The sequence below is a fragment of the Rhincodon typus genome, chromosome 19 (assembly GCF_021869965.1).
Source record: "Rhincodon typus isolate 14 chromosome 19, sRhiTyp1.1, whole genome shotgun sequence".
Lineage (NCBI taxonomy): Eukaryota > Metazoa > Chordata > Chondrichthyes > Orectolobiformes > Rhincodontidae > Rhincodon > Rhincodon typus.
Window position 1 is genome coordinate 16099596 of NC_063350.1, and position 24051 is coordinate 16123646.

General features: G+C 40.9%; 2 protein-coding genes across 2 annotated transcripts in view; one reads left to right on the forward strand and one right to left on the reverse strand.

The window, feature by feature from the left end:
- Positions 1 to 917: 917 nt before the first annotated feature.
- LOC109927127 (proteasome 20S subunit alpha 7) lies at positions 918 to 12088 on the reverse strand. The gene is made up of 7 exons (XM_020527039.2): positions 11860 to 12088; positions 10247 to 10373; positions 4719 to 4843; positions 2860 to 2982; positions 2161 to 2280; positions 1804 to 1866; positions 918 to 1121 (listed from the first exon to the last, which is right to left on the reverse strand). Exons 1-7 carry the CDS (start codon positions 11959 to 11961, stop codon positions 1032 to 1034), a joined length of 750 nt encoding a protein of 249 aa, XP_020382628.1. The 5' UTR covers positions 11962 to 12088; the 3' UTR covers positions 918 to 1031.
- A 250-nt stretch (positions 12089 to 12338) lies between these two features.
- The window catches only part of LOC109927125 (SS18L1 subunit of BAF chromatin remodeling complex), a 115559-nt gene continuing 103846 nt past the window's right edge, over positions 12339 to 24051 (forward strand). The window contains exons 1-2 of the mRNA XM_020527031.2: positions 12339 to 12407; positions 16074 to 16150. Coding sequence (XP_020382620.1) covers positions 12339 to 12407; positions 16074 to 16150 — 146 coding nt within the window. The remainder of the gene's footprint in view (positions 12408 to 16073; positions 16151 to 24051) is intronic.

The window sequence follows — 24051 nt, forward strand, 5'->3', positions numbered from 1 at the left end:
AGATTACTTAAGGCCAAACTGTTTTGTTCTACCACTGGTCACATTTCTTCCACCAGGAGACATTCAACAGTGTAGCAGGAATAACCCCTACTCCAGTTAATTTAGTGCAGACAAGGAATTTAAACTGGGACCAATTGTTCCAGGATAAAAATGTCTGCAGAAATAATAAGGGATTATGCATTTGAGAAAACTATCACACACAACTAAATTTCTTGATTTTTGGTATCTTGACAATTCATCAAAACAGTGCACAATTCATCTCATGCCATGTATCCTAATTCTCAATTAGAGTAATGTAATAAATACAAGTATGTGACTTTCCCTACAGAAATTAATGCTAGGTAGCAACTGACTTTCTTGTTCTTACTGAAGATGGTTGCACTATGCAGATTAAAATAATAAGAAGGATGCACTGAAAAATGTTTTAAATTTATTGAACAGATTCAGTGTGATGCTCGGCAGTGATATCTTTAATCTGGATGATCATATGAAACAAAGTGGTAAACAGTTTCCTGATTTTGAGTTGAAGGGTCAGCTAATTTGACTATCGAATCTTAAGATGTATACTGCATTAAGAAAAGTTTTAGCTTGAGGTATGTTTTGAAAGAGGCAGAGGCAATTCAATTGGATTAATTTAAATAAAAAGGCAAGCTCCTACAAAATAGGAAAACATGCAGCTGGGTCACAGGAATAACTGAAATGGAAATGTGATTCAGAATTAAGTGAAGGAAAATAATGAGGTATGGACTTGATTTAACTAATCAATTCCTATTTAAAGCAAGGTAGGTCAATTGGTCTATTGTTCTTTAGAATGAAAGTGTGTGCTAACCACACAACAATCAGAACGTGGCTCATAAGCTTCAACTTGAAGCTCAATTATTTCAAAGGAACAAATCATTTCAACAAATGGGAAAATGTTTCATGATGTAAAATTCAATTTATTCAAGTAGATTAGTAAAACATGGAATGCTCAGCTTCTTACCAGTGATAAACAAGGTACACAAGCATATCTTTATATATAAAGAAAGTTGTTAGGTTTTTGGTGCTTTCTTCTTTTCAGCTTCTTCCTTCTCTTTTTCAATTTCTGAAACATAATTCTCAATTTCTTCAGGATTTAAGATCTACAAGAAGAGATTTATAATATTGAATAAGTTAAATAGGCATCAAGGTTTACATTCTCAATGTGCTTATTCTAATACTTAATGGCAAATTCAAAAAAGTAATTTTGATAGTTAGCAGAAGTCCAGTGATTGTTAAAAAGTGTTTCTTTACATTTACTTGCTTGTATCGCCAGTACTGATTTTAAAAAAGTATATACATTAGTTGGAAGGAAGGTCTGGGGCTTCCCAGCAGGCTGACATGAGATTTTTAAATGGGAGTTTCCATTGCATACAAGCCCAACCTGCAGCTTTAGGCTATGGCCAAGTTATTCTAGTGAGCACATATTGTGTAAATCTGGAAGCCAAGAAACTATATATCAAACTTCAGTTGTCAAGGTTGTTAAAGTGTGGCCTTTTGCGGACGAGGAAACTCAACCAAAAAGTGAACTGAAGTGTGAATTTAAAATCTGAGGTAACTGATTAGCTATTAGTGATTGTTGCATGAGAAAAATGCTACTTAGAGTGGAAGGAAAGAAAGAGTCTGCTTAAATCATTAATGTTAAAAACTTAAAACAGGACCAGAGACACTGAATTAAACACCTGATCAATGAGGAATAGGTTGACTAGTTCAACATATAAAATAAACAAAGACAGACAGACAGACAGACAGACAATCAATGCTGATGACATTACAAAATGTTACCCGTAAGAGCTGTTCATGCTTCATCACTGCCAGTTCGATATGTTTTCCACCTGATTGTACAACCTAAAGACAGTTCAGTGCATGTTAGTATTTTTCCCTCATTTGCCTTTAAAGTTCAGCTTTTAAAATCTAGACCAATGACCATAGTATTACACACAATGCACTATAAATTTTTAAAAGAACTGGAGGAAAGAAGGACATGGAGATGGAAGAGCCATGCTAATCTGATTTCAAAAGTTACACTAAGGTCAGTTCAGGGATTTCGCATGTAGAGTGATTACCTCAAAAAAAAAACGGTGTTGCTTTATTTGTAGTGATATTAATTTTTTAAAAATCATTGCAAATGAATAACTTTACCTCCAGCAAAGCCTTAATGGCAAGCTTTATGGTACCACTGTCTGTAGCAGTGGCTTCTTCAGTGTAGTTTTTCTCCAAGAATTCCCTGACGGTCTTTGCACTTCGTCCTATGGCATTGGCCTAAATTCAGAAGAAATGGTATAAAGATATGCAGTTTGTACAGTTCTCCCTCAAAATAAGAGGGAGGAAACTTCAGTTTAAATATGTCAAATTGTTTTAAACTGAAAAGTTAAACAATCAGCACTATTGCCCTGCAGGAGGCCATTTTGCCCATCATAGCTTTCCAAATGAGCATTTCAAGTTCATTCACTTGTCTTCTCTTTGTAATCCTGCATTCTTCCTTTTTAAAAGATAACAATTCAACTCCCTTTCAAATGCTTTGATTTGAATCTTCTAGCTGAACTAGTTTCTTATACAAGGCATAGAGGTGAAGCTGTGGGTAGGGCAATGAATGAGCACAGGAGTCTTCCATTTTACATCCAAATTCAGCCCAGATTGATTTCCTACCTAGTGCCTGGAAGTCCCCTGCTAACAATGCTCTTCATTTAGCATGCTAATAAATACAACTACATTAGCATAAGCAAGAAGTCAACTCTAATATGTATTGAGCTAAATCTGTGAACAAAGATAAAACACAGTAAACTTTCAGTTAAAAGAAAAACTAAACTAGGTTCAGTACACTTGACAAAAGTTACTTACCTTCCATTCATGGTAGGTACCTGATGGATCAGTTTGGTATAGTCTTGGAGTTCCATCAAAATCAAAACCCACAATCAGGGCAGAAATGCCAAATGGTCTGCGCCCATTACTTTGAGTGTAACGCTGTAAAGATTCAAAAATTACAAGTTATGTGTATTTTATTGACCATGCAAAGCATGTTTGTAATAGTGATTTGTTTAGTAAAGTAAATTATCAATACAAGAGAGACTTCAAAAGGAGTACACTTGTGTCTCAAGTTCTGTGCAGGAACTAAACAAAAAAGTCCAATTTTGACTTAAATTTTAGTGTTTATAAGTTTAAAATTTCTGAAAATAAATATGGCACCAAGTCAGTGTCATACAGCACAGAAGCAGACCCTTCGGTCCCACCAGTTCATGCTGACCATGTTCCCAAACTAGTCTCACCTGCCTGCACTTAGCCCATATTCTTCCCAACGTTTCCTATTTATGAATTTATCCAAAATGTATTTTAAACATAGTTGTACCTGCATCCACCACTTCCTCTGGCAATTCATTCCAGACATAAACCACTAACAGTTGCTCTTCATGTCCTTTTTAAAATCTTTCTCCCCTCTCCTTCGAAGTATACCCCTTAGTTTTGAACTTGCCCCATCCTAGGGAAAAGACCCTTGTCATTCAGCTTATCTATACCCCTCGTGAATTTATAAACCTTAAAAGGTCACCGCTCAACCTCCTATGCTCCAGTGAAAAGTGTCCCAGCCTATCCAATCTATTTTTAAATAACAAACCCGCCATTCCCAGCAAAATCCTGGTAAGTCTCTTTTGAACCTTCCAGTTTAATAACGTCCTTCCTACAACAGCATGACCAGAACTGCACACAGTACTCCAGAAGAGGCCTCACCAACATCCTGTACAACTTCAACAATAACGTCCCAATTCCTATACTCAAAGGTCTGAGCAATGAAGGCAAGCACGCTCGACACCTTAACCACCTTGGTTACCTGTGACACAAATTTCATAGAATTATGTACCTGAACCCCAAAGTCTGTCGTACAAACTCCCCAGGGCCCTACTTTTAATTGTACAAGTACTGTCCTTGTTTATTATCATCAAAATGCAATACCTCATGTTTATCCAAGTTAAACTCCCTCTGTCCCAATTGATTAAGTTCTGTGATCTTAAGATAATCATCTTCACTGTCCACTATACTACCCAATTTGGGTGTCATCTGCAAGTAGGTGGTTAGGTAAGTAGAGAGTCCAATCCCACAAGTTACTCATCTCCTACAGTGTGATTCATTTAGACTTGAACTATTCTGCAATGAAGGGAATCATTTTGTAATTCACCATAGTTCGTAGAGGACCACAGGCATCTCTCCACACTAGAGATGCAAGCAGTGATGTATAGCTTGAGGGATACCTCTCCAAGGATGAGGTAAAGTCATCAAAATAGAAGTTATCCATTAAAACAAAATCAGACTGAATTATAGGTGGGCAGTTTACTGAATTTAGGTTAGTATAAGTGCTACAAAAAAAAAAGCATTAAACCACTGTTCCTTCATTGACTCAAAATCCTGGAACACATTTCCTAAGAAAGGAGTCTACCTTACCCATCCCTGCCAGAGACAGACAGGCACACAGCAGTTCAAGAAGGCAGCTCATCACCCGTCTGAAAAGCAGCTGGGGTTGGGTGATAATTGCTGGTGTAGCCAAAGATGCTCATATAAAACTAAAACTTAAAAAAATTATTGCAAAGCAGAAATCATCAGATCTCCACTTGGTTGCGAGACAAGTTTTCCTGTTTGCTTAAAAAAAGCAACTTTGTAAATATCATGTAGTACACATTTAATTAAAATAAAACAAGGAGAACTCAAATTACCTGTTTCAAGCTGGCAATATAACGCGTGATATATTCAACCGTGACTGGGTCCTCTACAGTTAGTCGATGGCTCTGACACTCTACACGAGCCCTATTTATAACTATCCTGGCATCAGCTGTAAGACCTATTGCAATAAAGAACAATATATTAAAATACACATTATCTACCATGTTTTCTAAATTGTCTCAGCAATTAGAAAGCAGCTGATATCCTCCAACTACAATAACTAATCAAAAAGTGCAAGAGCCGTTTGGAAAGAATACGTTTCAACTAAAAACACATTCAAATTGAGAACAGAATCAAATCCCATCGATATATGATTGCACCCTCTCCTCAACACAACATAGCTGTAGAAACTAATTATCCAGCAATATGTTGCAAAACATCTCCATCTAATGGTGGAACGTGCAAAATCTTCTTCAATTGTTTGAAGTGTTGCAAACAACCTGGGACTTTGGTAAAAGCAAGAGTAGGAATCACTGCAGAAGGAGAGGAGTCTCTAATGTTTGGGGCAATAAGATTTATAATTATTTTTCCAGTGATAACAGTGCAAGTTTGAAGTAAAAGGAAACTTAAATAATCAAAAAGTTGATAAATAATTTATACCAATATATGGCAGAGGAGATTAATTGTCTGGATGGACATTTGTGGACAATCATATTGTACAAGTGAACATTTAACGTGTAATGCTTCCATCTCTAATCTGTCTAGCTCAGAATCATTAAGCTGAGTGTGGGTTGGAAGCACTCCAGCATACATGGAGGGGAGGGGAAGGGAAAGAGGATCTGGGCAGTTTCTTTAGGCCTCAGTTACACCGTTCAAAGAAAAGCATGTTCAAACTGCAGTTGATATGGCCTATACTGTACAGCAAGAGTAAACCAGATAATATAGAGAACAAGGATTTGCAGAAACTGAATGAACATGTACAATATTCTTAAAACTTCAAAAGGATAAGGACAAAGACAGACAGTCAGAACACCTCTGGCTCCGAACTGCCATGGTCAGCAATCTACAAAAAGAAGCACATTTCAGTAGTTGAGGGGATTCAATAACTAATGCGATATTATTGTTTCTAAGTGGGTTCGAGTTTCCAATATGGTATGCTGGCTGCCTGGTGCACAGACATCTCCAACATATTTTGAAGCTAAGTTGAAAAAGGGAGAGATGGAGAAGTTCCAGTCATCGTGATCCATACTGGGAGCAAAAACACAGTTCACTGTGATTGAGGAGGGTAAGTCCCCCTCCACTGACACCCTCATCCGCTTAGCCGAACTCGTCCTCACACTCAACAACTTCTCTTTCAATTCCTCCCACTTCCTACAGACAAAGGGGGTAGCCATGGGTACCCGCATGGGCCCAAGCTACGCCTGCCTCTTTGTAGGTTACGTGGAACAATCCCTCTTCTGTACCTACACCGGCCCTAAACCCCACCTCTTCCTCCGTTACATTGATGACTGTATCGGTGCCGCCTCGTGCTCCCACGAGGAGCTCGAACAGTTCATACACTTCACTAACACCTTCCACCCCAACCTTAAATTTACCTGGACCATCTCTAACACCTCTCTCCCCTTCCTGGACCTCTCTGTCTCCATATCGGGCAACCACCTCGAAACCGATATTCATTTCAAGCCCACCGACTCCCACAGCTACCTAGAATACTCCTCCTCCCACCCACCTTCCTGCAAAAGTGCTATCCCCTATTCCCAATTCCTTCGCCTCCGCCGCATCTGCTCCCAGGATGAGGCATTCCACTCCCGTACATCTCAGTTGTCCTCGTTTTTCAAGGACCGTAACTTCCCCTCCTCGGTGGTCGAGAACGCCCTCAACCGTGTCTCCCACATCTCCCGCACCTCATCCCTCACACCCCGTCCACGCAATAAGAACCAAAAAAGAATCCCCCTCGTCCTCACGTACCACCCCACCAACCTCCGGATCCAACGCATCATCCTCCGACACTTCCGCCATCTGCAATCCGACCCCACCACCAAAGACATCTTTCCCTCCCCACCTTTATCTGCTTTCCGGAGGGACAACTCTCTCCGTGACTCCCTTGTCCGCTCCACACTCCCCTCCAGCTCCACCACACCCGGCACTTTTCCCTGCAACCGCAGGAAGTGCTACACCTGCCCCCATACCTCCTCCCTCACCCCCATCCCAGGCCCCAAGAAGACTTTCCACATCAAGCAGATGTTCACCTGCACATCTGCCAATGTGGTATACTGCATCCGCTGTACCCGGTGTGGCTTCCTCTACATCGGGGAAACCAAGCGGAGACTCGGGGACCGCTTTGCGGAACACTTACGCTCGGTTCGCAACAAACAACTGCACCTCCCAGTCGCGAACCATTTCAACTCCCCCTCCCATTCCTCAGACGACATGTCCATCCTGGGCCTCCTGCAGTGCCACAACGATGCCACCCGAAGGTTGCAGGAACAGCAACTCATATTCCGCTTGGGAACCCTGCAGCCCAATGGTATCAATGTGGATTTCACAAGCTTCAAAATCTCCCCTCCCCCTACCGCATCCCAAAACCAGTCCAGCTCGTCCCTGCCTCCCTAACCTGTTCTTCCTCCCACCTATCCCCTCCTCCCACCTCAAGCCGCACCTCCATCTCCTACCGACCAACCTCATCCCGCCCCCTTGACCTGTCCGTCCTCCCTGGACTGACCTATCCCCTTCCTAACTCCCTACCTACACTCACCTTTCCTGGCCCCATCCCCGCCTCTTCGACCTGTTTGTTTCCTCTCCACCTATCCTCTCCTCTATCCGCCTCCCACTCTCTCCCTATTTATTTCAAAACCCCCTTCCCCTCCCCCTTTTCTGAAGAAGGGTCTAGGCCCGAAACGTCAGCCTCTCTGCTCCTATGATGCTGCTTGGCCTGCTGTGTTCATCCAGCCCTGCACCTTGTTGTCACTGTGATTGAGGTTGTATTTGGAGAGTACCAAGAACTAAATTAAAGAACAGGTTCTTTCATGTTATGGTCTCTGGATTATTTGTATTTAGTTGAGATTACTGGCATCTGCAGCAAATTTTGCTTTTAATTAAACAATGCTACCCAGATTGTTAAGGGTTAAGGGTTACTCCAACCAACAGCACTAAAGGCTAGACAACAGATGGACAGGGAATCTTGACTTCACCCCAGGTATCCCTTCTCCACAGAGACAGGGCAATGCCAAAAAGTGGAACCACACACAGGCCCCTCCCAATATCACCCTCCCACCTCCAATGTCTCTTCAGGGTATTTCAAAGGTGGCAGGGCCTCCCACTTCTACTCCATCTGCTACTTTTGGCCTTCTGGTAGTTCAAACCAAGGAGGGTGTGGCTACATTCACTTCCTTTCTCCAAGTCTTTCATATATATTGTGAACCATTTGTGGTCTCAGCACTGATCCCTGTAGAATCCCACTGGTCACAGGTCAACAACCTGAAAAAGATCCCCTTATCCCCACTTGCTTTTTCCTGTCCATGAGCAGAACTCTATCCATGCCTTTCTTTTACTCCAACACCAGGTGGGGGTGGTGGTGGTGGTGGGCAACGCTCTGATCTAAAGAGAATCTGGATGGGTATGAATAGGTAGAGTTTAATCAGAAAATGGGCCAAATGCTGGCAAATGGGACTAGATTAATTTATCAAATCTGGTCAGCTTGGATGAGTTGGACCACAGGGTCTTTTTCCATGCTGCACATCTCTCTGACTCAACTTTTTGGGAGGCGCCTTGTTGAGTGTCTTTTGGAAGTCCAAATGCAACACATCCACGGATTTCCTCTATCCACACTGGTTGAAATTTCTTTGAAAAACTCTAGTCAGACTCTTCACGAAGCCATACGGAGTCTGCTCAATTAGTTTATGATTTCCCAATATGCTGACATCATTTCCTTAATAGAGTAAACCTTTTATTATCCATCACCTACAGGACCTGGAGTGTGCTGATTGATCAAATATTCCAGTTGATCAAGAGGTCCACATATAATCAATGTAAAACACATTCAGTAATTGAAATGTAATGCAAGTATAACAGTGATGTGTATGCCTTTTTTTTTACAATGGAAATCACTTAAATAATAATGCAACTTTGCCTTTAATAAAAGCTCACTGGCAGACAGCCTTCTCACCCGCACCCTCAACTGACTGTTTGGACATTGTGATATTTGAGGGAAAAAAAATTGAATCAACTGTTGATATTTCATGAGGCCATTTAATTGAACGGGTATATTTACATGGAGATAATTACATTTAAAAATTATAGTAATCGGATAGAATAATACAGTAACCTTCACAATGTATATAATTTTTGCCAGTTTATAAGGTACCAGTTAAAACAAAACCTGCTGTGATCGATTCCAATACCTACTAATAATAGATGTTAGGCTAATTGGCCTATAGTTACCGGCTTTTTGAATAGGGATGTCACGTAAACAGATTTCCAACCTTCTGGTACTTCTCCAGAATCCAACAATTTTTGGAAAATGCAACTAATGCATTCACTATCTCTATAACTACCTCTTTTAGGATCCTAGGATGCAGGCCATCAGGGATAGGGAACCTATTTGCCTTTAGTCCCATAAGTTTATCTAATACTACTTCTATAGTGATTGTCATGGTATTTAATTCCTCCTGCATATTATTTAGTATTGATTTGAAGTATCTTCTACCATAAAGTCTGATGCAAAATACCTTTTAACTCCTCTACCACTTCCTGTTCTCCAAAACCATTTCATTTTCCCCCGATTCACTTTCTAAGGGGCCTATGTTCACTTTGACCCCTCTTTTCCTTTTCATATAATTAAAGGAAGCTCTTATTATGACTCTTATACTTAGTGCTAGTTTGCCTCAGTTTACTTTCTCTCTATTTTCATTACATTTTTTTTACCTCCTTTGATGGATTCTGAATTTATTCCAGGCTTCGGCATCCTTATATGCTTATATCCACCCTGCCCACAAATTAACACTGTCCTTAACTTGCCTAGTTAGCCATAGTCAATTTATTCCCATCTTGAATATTTCCTCCTTACTCAAATGTATTTTTGCTGAGTCATGAATTACCTCCTTAAACATCTGATCACTGCTTACGTACTGTCACTCCCGTTAATCTATCTGCCCAGTTCTCTTTAGCTAACTCCATCCTCATTTAAAGTTAAACAGTTGCTTTTAAAACAGTTGCAAAGAAATAATTCAATTGAATTTCAGTGACTCAAATGATGGCAGTGTGATGTTACTGATCGATATTTCAGAGGTCCAGGCTAACACTCTGGGCACATGGGTTCAAATCCCATGACAACAGGTGTTGGAATTTAAATTCAAATAATAAAGATCTGAGACTGAAAAGGAGTCTTAGCAATGCTCACCACAAAACTATCAATTTTCATAAAATGTCATTTGGCTCACTGATGCCCTTGAGGGAAGGAAATCTGCTGTCCTTACTTGGTCTGGCCTACTGATTTCAGAATATGAATAACTCTTAATTACCTTCTAAGTCATTAGGAATGGGTAACATTCACTTTCAGCAAAAGAATAAAAGTCTCATTCACCTGCAAAAGCCATGCAAACATTGTCATCCAGTATACAGATCTTCCTTACAGTTCTTTCATCCTGTAATTTGGCTACAGATTTCTTTTCCACTGCAAGGACTACAATTTCTTTTCCTCGAACACCAACCTGTAAAATAAAAAAGGGTTTGTTTCAAATTATTATATCCCTTTATAGGACTACTGATGTGTAAATGCAAATTGTGAAGCGTGAAACTGTTTTCAAAGCTACATTCACAGACAAATGTTAACTTGTTGAACTTTTGCAAGTGAAAATGTAAATGTTTATACTGTGTTTCTCTGGATTGAATCTGTTTCTTTCCTGAAAGGAGCCAAGAGTTTCTAAATTTACAGTATCATAATTTTAGCACTGGTGTAAAGTTGAAATTTTATACAGATTGGGTTCTATCAAAATATCCCTAAAAGAGAAACTGTAATTCATTGTACTTACATTTAATATTCATTTTGCTATTATTCTACTTGTCTGCTTAATTAGATGCAGACTGTTGTACCCATCACATAATCCCATGTAACCAAATATTGCAAAATACCATGGTGAATAACATTTGTTACCCATTTCTGATTCTGACCTAGGTAATTTCTGCACAAACACCATTTTGACTATTCAATTTTCCATCATCAATTCTTAAACTATAATACCTCTCTGATCATCTGGGATTCTTTAAACCTGCTTAAGGAGTGGTCAAGGGTATAACTGGTTTGCATATTAAAGAAAATACTTAATCTTCTCATGCAACACATATGCATGATAAAAATATAAAGATAAAATTCAATTACTCACTCTTTAATTTTGCAATTAATTAAGCTGTGTTTATCTGGTGCAAGACACAAACATTAGGGTCCTAATAGGAGGAGTGTTACTTCTTAAAATGAAATATTGGAAGAGATTAGCTACAAGATTATGGAATAACATTATTGGCATAGATCTCATTAATTGTTCAAAACTCTTTCTTGAATAGCACAGGATAAATAACATCACCAGTATAGCCTGGTACTACTCAATTCACAGTCTTAAACCATAATCAGGATTTTACTTCCCAAAAGGCAACATAACTATCGAGGCACCACAGCTAACTTTGGGATTTCTTTTCACAGATTTTTTACTCACTTGAAATCAGACCAAAAGCAATTGTTGTAAACAATGTAAACGCAGTTCGGTTGTTGGGCACTAGAGGAGCTTGGGCACTGCAAGAAGTTACATAGGCCGTTGTGGGGCACTTCACCTCACTTGGCTACAAAAGTTAGTGATTAGAATGGAATTGCAGTGAACCTGTTTGTTCCCTATAAATCTCACCAACATTGGCCTGGCAATTGTGACTGTGAAGTCTTAGTAACTGCGCACTTTTAAGACACAGAATTCCTTCCTGCTTGGCTTTTTTTTTATAAAAAATGAAAATAAACGTTTCAAAACAAAACTAAAAAGAATGGTTTTACAAAGCAGGGTAAGTAACTGGGGCCGGGCCCGAGACTTATAGAGAGGGGGAATCTTCTGAAGACGGGCAGCAAGGCCGCAGCCCGGTGGAAGTATGGGGGGCCTATGGGTCTACAGCCTCCCGCACCTTCTCCTCCCCCTCCCCGGGTCCTGCGATACTCACCGCCGCAGAGCCCTTCTTCACCGCCTCTTGGGCATACTCCACCTGGAAGAGGTGCCCGTCCGGGGAAAAGACGGTGATGGCTCGGTCGTAGCTGGCGCTCATGGTTCCTTCTCGGCGGCGCAAAGAGCGAGAAAGCGAAAGCGAAACCGGCCCAAAGCCTCCCTTCTCCACCACCTAGAAACGCCGAATCATCTCGGTCTTCCCGCCCCTTCCGTCCCCCGAGCTGCCACCACAAGGAGGGGTTTGTCAGAGAGGGCGGACCCTGCCTTTAAAGAGCAGCTGCAAGCTGCTGCCTTCTCCACAGCTCCCTGTCCCTAACCACTGGATCTGCAATCAACCCGGGCTGCATTTGCACCACTGACAGCATCATCTGGAATTACATTATTTCATTCACTACATACCTATCCTGCGACTTCAGAGATAGACAGGGAGAGAGAGAGAGAGAGAGAGAGAAAAACCAGGAGAGAAAAATTAAAATCATGTCTGTGGCATTTGCATCAGCTCGCCAGCGGGGGAAAGGGGAGGTCACTCAAGCCACCATTCAAAAGGTAAAACATTCTTGTTATTTAATATTTGATTTAGTTTCCCCCCTCCCCTTTTTGTAGGAAATCTGCGACTCTCGATTTTTGCCTTCATTGAAATAAATCTCTTTTCCCCCCTCCCCTTGTCATTCCCCAGTTATCCATTCATTTCATCTTCTCCCTTTGGCGACAAACGGGCCATCTCTCACAATTCTGAATTGCGGGTTTTGATCATTTTAAGATCCGGCTTGGGGACAGGACTGGTGTCCTCTGCTCTTCTCTCCCCCCACCCCCCCAAGGATTGTGAATGCAGCAGCTCCGAACAAAGCAAGGTGTGATAGTGCAGACACATGGGGCAACCGAGGTTAAAGAAGCCAAGGCACTGTTTAATTCCATTTAAATCACATCGATATAGATTGGATTTTTCTCCCTGTCTGTAAAACACCGACCTAATCTACTTAGCAAACGATTGCACCTCTATTATTGACACGTGATTTTTAAACGTGCGTTTAGATAAAATAACATCAAATGTGCAGTTTACTCGTGTACAGGCTCGCAGGGACTGAGATCTGGGCATGCCAGTAAAACCACTAAAAGCGATCTTACCTTACTTGCACTTTCCGGAAAACGAATTCAATTCCAAAATAAACTGCAACAATGTATTTTATCCTTTGAAATGGCTCGAATGAATGGCGTGTTAAACGATGCGATCAGTAATTGTTTAATAAAAGTGCTACTTCCAGCAAGGAATAAGAACGTTTGGGTATTTCTGATCCAAATTGGGTTATTTATATTTAAAAAACCCAAAATAGCTTGAAAACGTACTGAACCGTACAAAGTAACGGACGGAAACTTGACATTTCTGAACAACCCTTGTCACCGGGGTTTCTTTTTGAAAGGAGGGAGAGGTTCTTCTGGTCACAGAAAAGAGGTCTGCCTCTGAGACCTCAGGTGCTTTATTCGTCAAACCGTTAGCTGCGGGATGGCGATACTGTGGGCGACCAAGCAGTTGATTTTGGATCTTTTCCCTTAGCGCCCCCCCCCCCCACGCAGAATCGAGCTGGAAATCGCCAAACTTTACCCAGATGATGTTCGGGATTCAATTCTGTGAGGGCTATTTGGGTTTTGGTGGTGGGGAGGTGGCTGGTTTCGATGGAAGAGGTGAGTGAGCTGGGTGGTGGTGATGAGGGGGACAACATTGGGAGTTTGGTGGATTAATAATGGCGAAGAAGAAAAGGTGTCAGTGCAGACAGCAATCAACACCTCATCAGCATCCTGCTCAGTAAAACATCGTGCTGCCATCCGATGGACAGGGAGCATTGTTGCTAAACACTCACCACTTCGCATCTGTTTCTGTCACCATCGACATTAACAACCAACCCCCGCCCCCCTTCCCTTCTCCTCCTCCAGGTTAACTGTGATCTATTTGTATGTGCACAGATTTTAAAAAATGTGTAGCCAGTTAATCAGATCACAATCATTCAATTCCAGAGGACTGTAATAGCACTGAACTGAATACCTGCCATGCACCATATCTTTAAACTCCAACGCATTTGATCACAAAGAAATTAAATGGCAAAAATAAAAAAAGTGGACTCCCTTTTATGTTATGGTGCAAACATTTTTTTTATATTGATAGTTAGTCAAGTAGCCACCAATACTGATGTTTGTATACTTTTCTATCTTTCCATAGGTTCATTCTGTCATCCTGTTTTACCTGGGAGAGGGGAAATGGTATTAGATAGAAATCACCTATACATAAAATAGATTTAACGTGAAAACGGCTGGTGAATACTCCATAGTAATAATCAGAAATATATGGCGAAATGAAAAATATTATGAAAGCTGGAAATATTCAGCACGGCAGGCGGCAACCTGTGGAGACAGAAACAGAATTAACCCTTCAGATTGGTGACCTATTTTGGCAAACGTTAGAGGGATGGCCGATTATAAACAAACATTGGGAAAGGTGCTCTGTCTGTGTGTGTGGGGGGGGGGCGGTGCTGGGATCAGGGGTGGGTGGTAAGGGGAACAACCTGTAGGTAAACGCAAAATAGAATATTGGTGCAAAACGAACTTTAAATATGGAAAATTCAGTTTTACATACCGTTTGGAAGATGAGGGGAAAAGGCTGCCTGTTCAACTGAGCAGTTAAACTTGCTCAAAACAATGAAGGTTTCCTCACATTTTATTTGTACATTTGCATAAACAGAATGGGCCACTAATTTTAAATAACAAGGTGTAGAGCTGGATGAACACAGCATCAGAGAAGCAGGAAGGCTGACGTTTCGGGTCGAGACCCTTCTTCAGAAATGGGGGAGGGGAAGGGAGAGAGGGGGAGGCGGATAGAAGATGGATAAAAGAGAAGATAGGTGGAGAGGAGACAGACAGGTCAAAGAGGCGGGGATGGAGCCAGTAAAGGTGAGTGTAGGTGGGGAGTTAGGGAGGGGACAGGTCAAGGAGGCGGGACGAGGTTAGTAGGTAGGAGATGGGGGTGGGGCTTGAGGTCATGGAGGCGGGGACGACCTGGGCTGGTTTTAGGTTGCGGTAGGGGGAGGGGAGATTTTGAAGCTTGTGAAATCCACATTGCGATTAATTTTATATGGCTGCTGGAACTTTAACTCCGTGCCATGCCATTTGCAACTGTTCGTATGTAAGGTCTTAACATTCCAATTTTCCAAGGAAAATGTTGTAAATTTTACACAAAGGTAGAATTTTATTGCTCTTAATTTAATCTTTCAGTTTTATTAGAGACTAGAATAATTTGCTGTAAGAGCTGCCTAATGTTCAAGGAATGAAAATAACTAACAGTCATGTAGGATGGAATCTTGTAAAAACAAAGTACTGAATAATTAGCGAGGAACATGAACGCCAATTTTATTTTTATTTTGTTGAGTCACCAATGACTGGATTTCATTAAAATATATACATCACATTTGGGAGGTAACATACGCTTCTCAAATGATTGATGAATGCCTATCCTGGCACAAATTTTCCGAGTTCAAACACAACTGGATTGGATCACTCTTAATGATTAACTGGTGAGTGATGTTTGTACAGGAATGTCTGAATACCAGGAAGAGAAAGTGTAGTGTTAGAAGAGGGGAATGTCATTCTTCGATTATGAAGAATAGATATTTTAATCAAATAATCAAAGACTATATTAAAGGTGTGATGCCTATATTTTGTAAAAAATTGAGAGAGCACTCTTATACAAACATATTGGTATGGTTGATGTATTATTTGCAGTATTAGTTGCAGTATAAGTATGCCTCAGCTGAGGTCATATCCTTGATGGGACAGAAACCACTTTTAAACTGAAATGTAGCAGTCCAATTTATACATTTGCTGTGATGTGAGAATTGAGGCTTAAACAGACAGTGTTACTTTTGTTTGAGGTTAGGAAATCAAAATAGATACTTGTATGCACAGGTCTTTTGCTCGTTCTCAAGCAATGTTGAATAGTACTGAGTGGCTGTTATGTGGTTCAAAATGAGGAAGCAATTGCAAACTAGTCCGCCACTATTGTTTAATGTTATTTTAATTTACAATGAACATTGTACTGTAGTTTTATTACATTTGTACTGTCCCCTGGTGAAGTGAATATTTAAATGCTAAGAGTACTAAATTAGCTGTAATATCACATAAAGTTTTGGATATTTACCATAAGTTTCTGATGATTCTTGCTTTTAGATGTTGGATGAAAACAATCATTTGATACAATGTATCATGGATTACCAGAGTAAAGGCAAAACTGCAGAATGTTCTCAGTAAGTTTTCTTTTGTTGTCGTTTTAAATAAAATTGCCAAAGTCTCTCACATCTCTATTCCTATGGAATATTTTTGTAATATTGCTGCAGTTGTGATATAAATGTAAAAGAAGCTGGAAAATTGAGCAATTGTTTGGGAAAGTTGTGATGATGAGGAAATATGTCTGAAGATAAAACAATGTTGTCATGTTTTAGTATTGTGCTTTCAAAATATTAATTAATAGAGACAAGTGCATGTACCAGACCTGGGATGAAGATGGAACACTCACATGTCTTGGGATGATGAAGTCTACTGGACCCCTGATGTTCTGATCTTTGTCCAACCTATATGCTTAACTTTCCCTTTTCTTGAGTGATTACGCATCTATTGGTGTACATTAAACAACAAGTATTAGATTGATTGGATAAATATTTCTTTTTGATTGTGTTAATAATAAGACTCAGGTGTAGCTAATGGGATCAATATTGTAACAACAATGGAAGGTTTAGTATTGTTGAAATTTAATTTTATTGTCTTGTTTATGATTTAACTCTGACTTGATAATATTCCAGCTGTAAACCTAAATATTTCAAAATCATCTATACAGATCATCTGTCATAAAATCATAAGGAGTAGGAGCAGGAGTAGACTATTCAGTCCATCTGGCCTACTCTGTAATTCAATAAAATCATGATTAATATGATATTGCCCTTAACTTCACTTTTGTCTCTCCCCCCACGATAACCCTTGACTCCCTTGTTGATTAATAATTGAGCCTCCAAGAGTCTTTTGTGCTTTAAAAAGATCACATTGCAATCTTCTAAACTCCACTGAGTATAGGCTAAACTTGCTCAACATTTCCTCATAAGACAATTGCTTCGTCCCAAGAATCAGCCTAGTGAACCTTTTCTGAGTTGCTTTCAATGCAAGTTTATCCCGCATTAAGTAAGGAGCCCAGAACTGTAGACTGTATTTCAGCTGTAGTCACACCAATGCATATCCAGTTGCAGCAGGACGTCCCTATTCTAGTACTAACATTCCTTTGCCTTCCTAATTACTTGCTGTAATTGCCTGGTAAGTTATTGTGCTTCATGTGCAAGGTCACCCAGATCCCTCTGCACTGCAGCATTCTACAACCCCTCAATGTAAATGATTTCTGGCAAAGTAGGCAACCTTACATTTACCAACATTTATATTTCATCTGCCAATTTTTTTCCCATTCACTTAGCTTGTCTATGTTCTTTTGAAGACTCTTTTGTAACTTGCAGACAACTTACTTTTTATCTTTCTTTTCATCATAAGCATATTTGACACCATAATATTTAAGAGCAGAAGTATGCCGTTTCAGCCCAACGAGTTTGCCCAGCCATTCAGTACAATCATGGCTAATCTGATAACCCTAAATTCTATTTTCCTGTCCTTTCCTAATAACCCTTGAATCCTTTGCTGATTAATCAGTTGTCTATCTCAGACTTTAATGTACATAACAGACTAGCCTCGACAACCCTTTGTGGTAAATAATGCCACAGATTCATGTTCCTCTGAGATAAGAAATTTCCCCTCATCTCTGTCTTAATGGACATCTCTTAAGTGGGCAACCCCATATTCTGAGGTTATTTGAAGATCTTCCACAATGCCAACCTCTCTTTATGCACCCTGTCAAAACGTCTGTTTCAATCAGATCGCCTCTTATTCTTCTAAACTCCAAAGAGGACAGGCCCAACTTCCTCAAACTCTCCTCATTGGAAAATCCCTCCACACATGAGTTTAACCTAGTGAACCATTTCTGGGCTGCCTCCAATGCCAGTGTATCTTTCCTAAGATAAAGTGAGCAAAACTCTTCTTGGTATTCCAGCTGTGGTCTAACTAGTGCCTTGTATAGCTTTAGCAAGACATCCCTATTTTCATAGACTCTTCATAGCTTGTGCATAGTCAGCCCTTTCATCCATGACACTAAGTCCCTAAAAGTGGGGTCACCAGCTGAAATCATCTGGTGATGAGCCTAAGCTGGCAATGGCTATCATAGAACAAGTATGGTCCCCTCTCCGAAAAGACTGTCCTTTCTGTTTCCCCTTTTCCCTACTTTCACAGCTCCCACTCTTTGTCTGTTGCATTTATGCTATTCTTTGGGTGATTTTTGTCTTCCACTGTCAAGACTGATACAAAATATTTGTTCAACATTTCTGCCATATGCTTGTTTTTGATCCTTATTTCCCCAGTATCACCTCTTCAAGGACCAGTACTCACTTTCACTACTCTTTTCCTTTTTCCATAACTGTAGAAGGTCCTACTGTCATCAAATGAAGCTGCATGAGAGTTAGGGTGTAAGAGTGCTGCAGAAGTGGGGCATGTAAGCTTAAATGGGAAAGATCCCCATCAGCAGAGAAAAACCTAGCATAATTTTATATAAACACACTAACGCTCTATTATAGAGCTTTAGGATTGAGACGATTGTGTAAATTACTCACATTTTGCTTTATTTGTTGTCTGAATCACATGATTGACTTCTGTCATTGTACTTCACTCCCGAGTGTGTATCATTCAGCACCTTTTGAATAATGGCAGATTCGTACAGATATTTGCTTACTAATGTAAGATCTATAATGTCTAAATGCAGCACCTACTTTGAAAAGTTCACTGAGCCACAAACAATCTGAAACTTTAAAAGTGTGAATACATGCAAATTGTATTACAGAATTGTATTGTATATAGACAAACAAGGTACAATGTTCTGTGAAAGTAGAATCTACTGTCAAGCAGCTACTGGACAGACGTGAACCAGGAGCAGACCTGAAATAGGAGCAGGAGTTGGCCACTTGGGCCCTTAAACCTGCTTTGTCATTCAGTCAAATCGTGGCTGATTTGTTTGTGCCCTCAGTCCATGTTCCTGCCTACACTCAATAATCCATGACTCACCAACAGATCAAAAATCTGTCCAACTCTGCCTTGAATATATTTAGTCTCAACTGCTCTAAAGATTAACAACTCTGAAAGAAATTCATCCGCAAGTCTGTCTTTAATGGGAAACCCCTTTATTCTGAAACTGCAGCCTCTAGTTCTAGATTTCCCCATGAGAGAAAATATCCCCCCTCATAATCCAGCTTGACAAGCAGTCTCAGAATCTTGTTAATAATATTATCTCTCTTCTCATTTAAGGAAAAACACATCTAACTAATCCACAAAACTGATTCTGCAGAATATAATCCAAAAAAATGCCAATATTGCTAACCCAAATCATGTGGAATTGAAAATGTGAAACTAATTACAAACAAGCTGAAAAGCTCAATAGTCTATTTACATTAATGTATTATTTAGTTCACTTGAACATCTGAGTGTTAAAAGTGAATCTTGTTTATTATTTAATGAGCAGAATGGTATTATATGGAAGTGTACATTGGTGATGTATCATTCTATGACTAATATAACAAAGCGAAGTTCATGGCTGGTATTTTGTTTTGCTTTTTGAGATTGTTTGGAGGCATGTTTAAAAATGGGAAGTACATCCACTCAGGGGTGGGTTGTGTTCTCTTGTGCGACAAGGTTCTCAGCTCATTTCGTATTCATACCAGATTTTATGGGCAGTCAGGCAGAGAATCCTACCGTCTGCCAGGACTTTCTGGGTTACAACATCTGGTCAGCATTACTGCAGTGTCAGTGGCACTACATTGGTAGCTGCAATAAAGTGATGGACATTGATTTCATGTGAGGGGTCTGATGAAGATAAATGGCACCCAGTCTTGTGTGTGGCTGTCATCTGCAGTAGCAAGCTTACAATGCTAACTCTCACTCAATGGCGCATGATAGAGAGTTGTACACATGAGTGCAGATCATTTATCCTTTTGTGGTACAGGAACCAGGTTCTTTTGAATCACACGTGGATACTGAACTCTTCAGCCATCTCTGGTCAGGTTGCCTTCATCAGCTGGGATGGTCTCGAGTTATCATCCTAGAGATCGTGCGCAAACTGGAGTGAAGGGCAGAGAAATTTGTTGTGGCTCCAGCCTGAGTGCATCGCTTCCTCCATGGAACAAGCAATAGATATTATGAGAGCCAGATCCATTAGAGTAATCAGTATCAGCCTGATGTGCAAGGGAACCTTCACTCCATTGCTTGAGGTTGTTTGGATTAATTTACTGGCTACATGTCAGTGGTCCCAGGGACCTTGACCTCTTCCAGGTGGGTCATGCTCTCAAGGGGTGAGAGAGATGTCATTGCTCACTAACAGGAAGGTGGTACCCAGGAAATGCCAATGTAAGACCCTCTAGAGGAGGCTCACCTCATCCGTTCCCCTCTGGCAGGGACCACAAATGATTCCATAGGGTTAGATAGAGGAGGTTGCATGTGTACCTGTGCAGGAGCTGTCCAGCAGGCTCAGCCCTCTAGACCATCAGAGGGTGCCTGTCAAAGCCATCTAAGGCAAGGTGGCAAAGTGGATTGCAACTCAGTCTCAACTGTGACTGCCAAGGTGGCACCAAGATATAGTGGTTGGAAAAGAGAGCTTTAATAACAGTGAAGTCATTTGAGTATGCAGGTGTCAATGTTCTGTACAAAATGACACTTGGCACAAATATGGCACTTTGTACGACAGTTCTGTGGTCTCTTAATGTTTTACGGCTACTGGTTATTATTTCGTTATAGACTACCTTGAGGGGTGATGCTCATCCTAGTTGTTCACATGTGCAACCGTGCATAGAGCACCGACACTGTCATTCACTGCTGTCTTCTGAAAGCAGGAACTTAAGCTAGATGGGTTTGGGAGTCAATTAGCATAATTTAGCTCTTTTGTATCTCTGTGAAAGATGAATGCTCCTTGCAATGAAGGCGTGAGTCATACAAGCACAGCCTCCATCTATTGCTGTATAACTCCACACTGATGTTCTAGACAGAAAACCGAACAGGAGGTTATTGGTACAAAGGGAATAAATTAACTACAATTTATGCTAAACAAAGTAGCTACATGTTTTCAAATTCTTAACCAGGCTTTCCCTTGAAGGCAGGAACACCTCTGCACCTTAATTGACTCGTTGTTCTTTTTGAGTGTCCTGCTGTGTTAATGTAAAGTCACACACCTTCAAATCTGGCTGCTGTTAGGTTCTTTCAGCCCATCTGCCTTGTCTCACCACTGCCCTGGCTTCTTCAGCATTTTCATTGTCAGTGTTGGCTCCCTCAGATTCTTCCTTATCTGAGGATACTGGTGGGTGGCCCTTCTTGCCCTGTTTTACATTCTCACCCCATTTTTGAGCGAGGTTGTGCAGTACACAGCAGTCACTAATCTGGAGTCCCCTTTCTGAGCAGTTCAGGCAACGGAGACCCATTTTCAGTAGACCCATTGTCTGTTCACTGATGGTGCCAGATGAGCAACATTCTGGCACTGTTCAGCGTCAGTCTGAGGGATTTGTACTGAGGTCATGTGTCTGAACGTAGCCACTGTCACCCACAAGCCAGCACCAGAGATGGTATGAGGTGGCAACTTAGGAGTTGTGCAGAACTTAAGTGACATGACACTCCCTGGAGAGCGGGTGCGTGTCTGCAGGAATTGTTGCCTGTGGTCACAAACAAGGTGGACAGTGAAGGAGTGAAATCTCTTGAACAAGAATCTGACTGGAAAAAAGCCATGGAGCTTGGAGTACCACTGTCGATGCAATGGATGGCCTCTTGTACCAGATGCAACCCAGTAAGGTCTACAAATCTGACAGCTTAAACAACTTGGGTCTCTGGGTCTATGGTGAACTCAGCAAACTGTATTACCTTCCTGTAGAGGTCATCAGTGAATTCACAAACACACTATAAGCTACCAATTGGAAGGTACCACCCATCTCCAGTTGAGGTTTGAAAGGGGCCAATGGCCAAGAACCAGGAACCACGAGCATAGTGCTGCCTCCCAAGCTGAGCAGCTGCAGTTCTGCCTGCAGGAAGTGATAGATGTATGTGACAGTTTCCTTCATCATACATCTCTGGAACTGTCTTCCACTCCCCTACAGATGGCTGTAATACCCTTGGTACACCCTCACTCACTATACTGCTCAATGGATCTGAAGTCTTTTGCTTTCTTCTTCATGTGCAGCTTGCACATACATAGCTGCAGTCCCCTGAGACTCATGTCTCTACTTCTGTTTGGTATTCATCCCTTCTTCACCATCTCCTCTTCATCCTCCTCCCCTTCTACTTTCCATTAGTAGAGCTAACACACAGTTGTCGGATTGATTTAAACATCTGACATGGAAATATTGATCTGTGTAGAAATATCAGGAATGAGATTTCCCCAGGTTTTCCGTTTGAGATCTTGACATAGTCAAGCCACTCTTTGGGCTCTCATCAGGTTTTGGGTGAAAGCCTGCTATTTAATCATGACGCGATGTATCCTCCATGACCATGACCAATGTTTCCCATCCTGACACTGCCATCTGCAAGCTATTTGTAGCCGTGATATTTACATTACTCCCCACGCTTGTGGAAATTAGCACTATATGACTACTCCTTGCAGTACAGCCTTAAAACCTGGGAATAACAATTTCATACCCACACCCTTAACATTTAAATGCATGGGCCTGTGAATACTTCTGTTCATTCTGTGAAATAAACACCTCCGTCCCCACCATCATCAGTGTTGGTGATGCTTAAGTACTCTTCTTGTCAAAGGTTAATGAGTGACTGGACATGATTGGGGTGTTGGCGTTTGGAGCTGTTAGAGCTTATTCACCTTGATGCTCCAGTAAGTGCTTCCTTTCAATACAAAGCCTTTAACAGAATGCTTGCTCAGTAGTAGTTTTCAGTTTCTATTTTGCTTCCCTTAAGATGTGTTTGCACTGTGCAAGAACATGTGTGAACAGATTTTGGCATCTCCCATTAGCATGGTGCGTTGTCTGAGATACCTTGTTTTGAAAACCAATTTAGAGAAAGATGGTGGTAGTAAATTCTGCCTTTTGAGTTGTTCACCCTTTACTCTCCCCGTCTACAAGACACCTCTTCCCCCATGACTGTACATAGCCTTTTCCTTTTGTGTGGGAACTCTGTCCTTTTTCAACCTTCCTCTATGATTATCAGCTCTTTCACTATCTCCTTCTATATTCCTGCTTTTTTTGGTCTTTTTCTTATTCAGTTCACCTACTCTTTCTCCCTCCCCAGCATATCTAATCGATATGTTCCGCATCCTAAACTCTCACCTTTCCTGCCGCCTGCCTCTTTGCTCCTATTACTATCACTCTCCCCTCTGCATTCCAGTTTGCTTTCTGTATTTCCCAGGATCATTCCTGTGCCCTTTAATTTCTATTCCTTAGCAACCAGCCCACATTTCTGTAAACCTTTTCTGTTCAACCACCTTTATATTGTAGACCTCTTTTCAGTTGAACCCCATTTGCCTGTCCTGGTCAAGTATGCTGTCATCAGCCAGTGTGACTGCCTTGCTTGGGCCCAGCCTTCACCCTGAGCGCAGTAACCATTTAACCACAACAAGCTAGACTGCATACGACTGAGTCTTCTATAAAAGGCAATCCACCTGAAAAGTTCTGAGAACTTAATAGTGAAATGTTAACCTGTTGACGGGAAACTGAAATTTTGCTTCCCATCCAATTAATTCTCCTTCTTTACTCTTCTAGAAGTGTGGGGGTGTGGATGGGGTGGGTGCAAGAAAGTTCTGCCCTAGGCATTTGAATGTTAAGTGTCTATATGTTGATTTTTGTATCGCTAAGCTGGATAATTAAATTCTTGAATGTATTAGAAGAGATCACATAAACATTGGGCTCAGATTAAACAACCAACTTAATGTCTTTAAATTTACTTTATTAGTAATCAAGCATCAAGTTAACTATTTTTCATTCCACTAGTTTTTCTTGCCCTTACAGGAGGTTTTGGACTGACACCTATAGCACTTTGTGACATGCCACAAACGGAATTGTCAGTTTAATGATCTAGAACATGATGG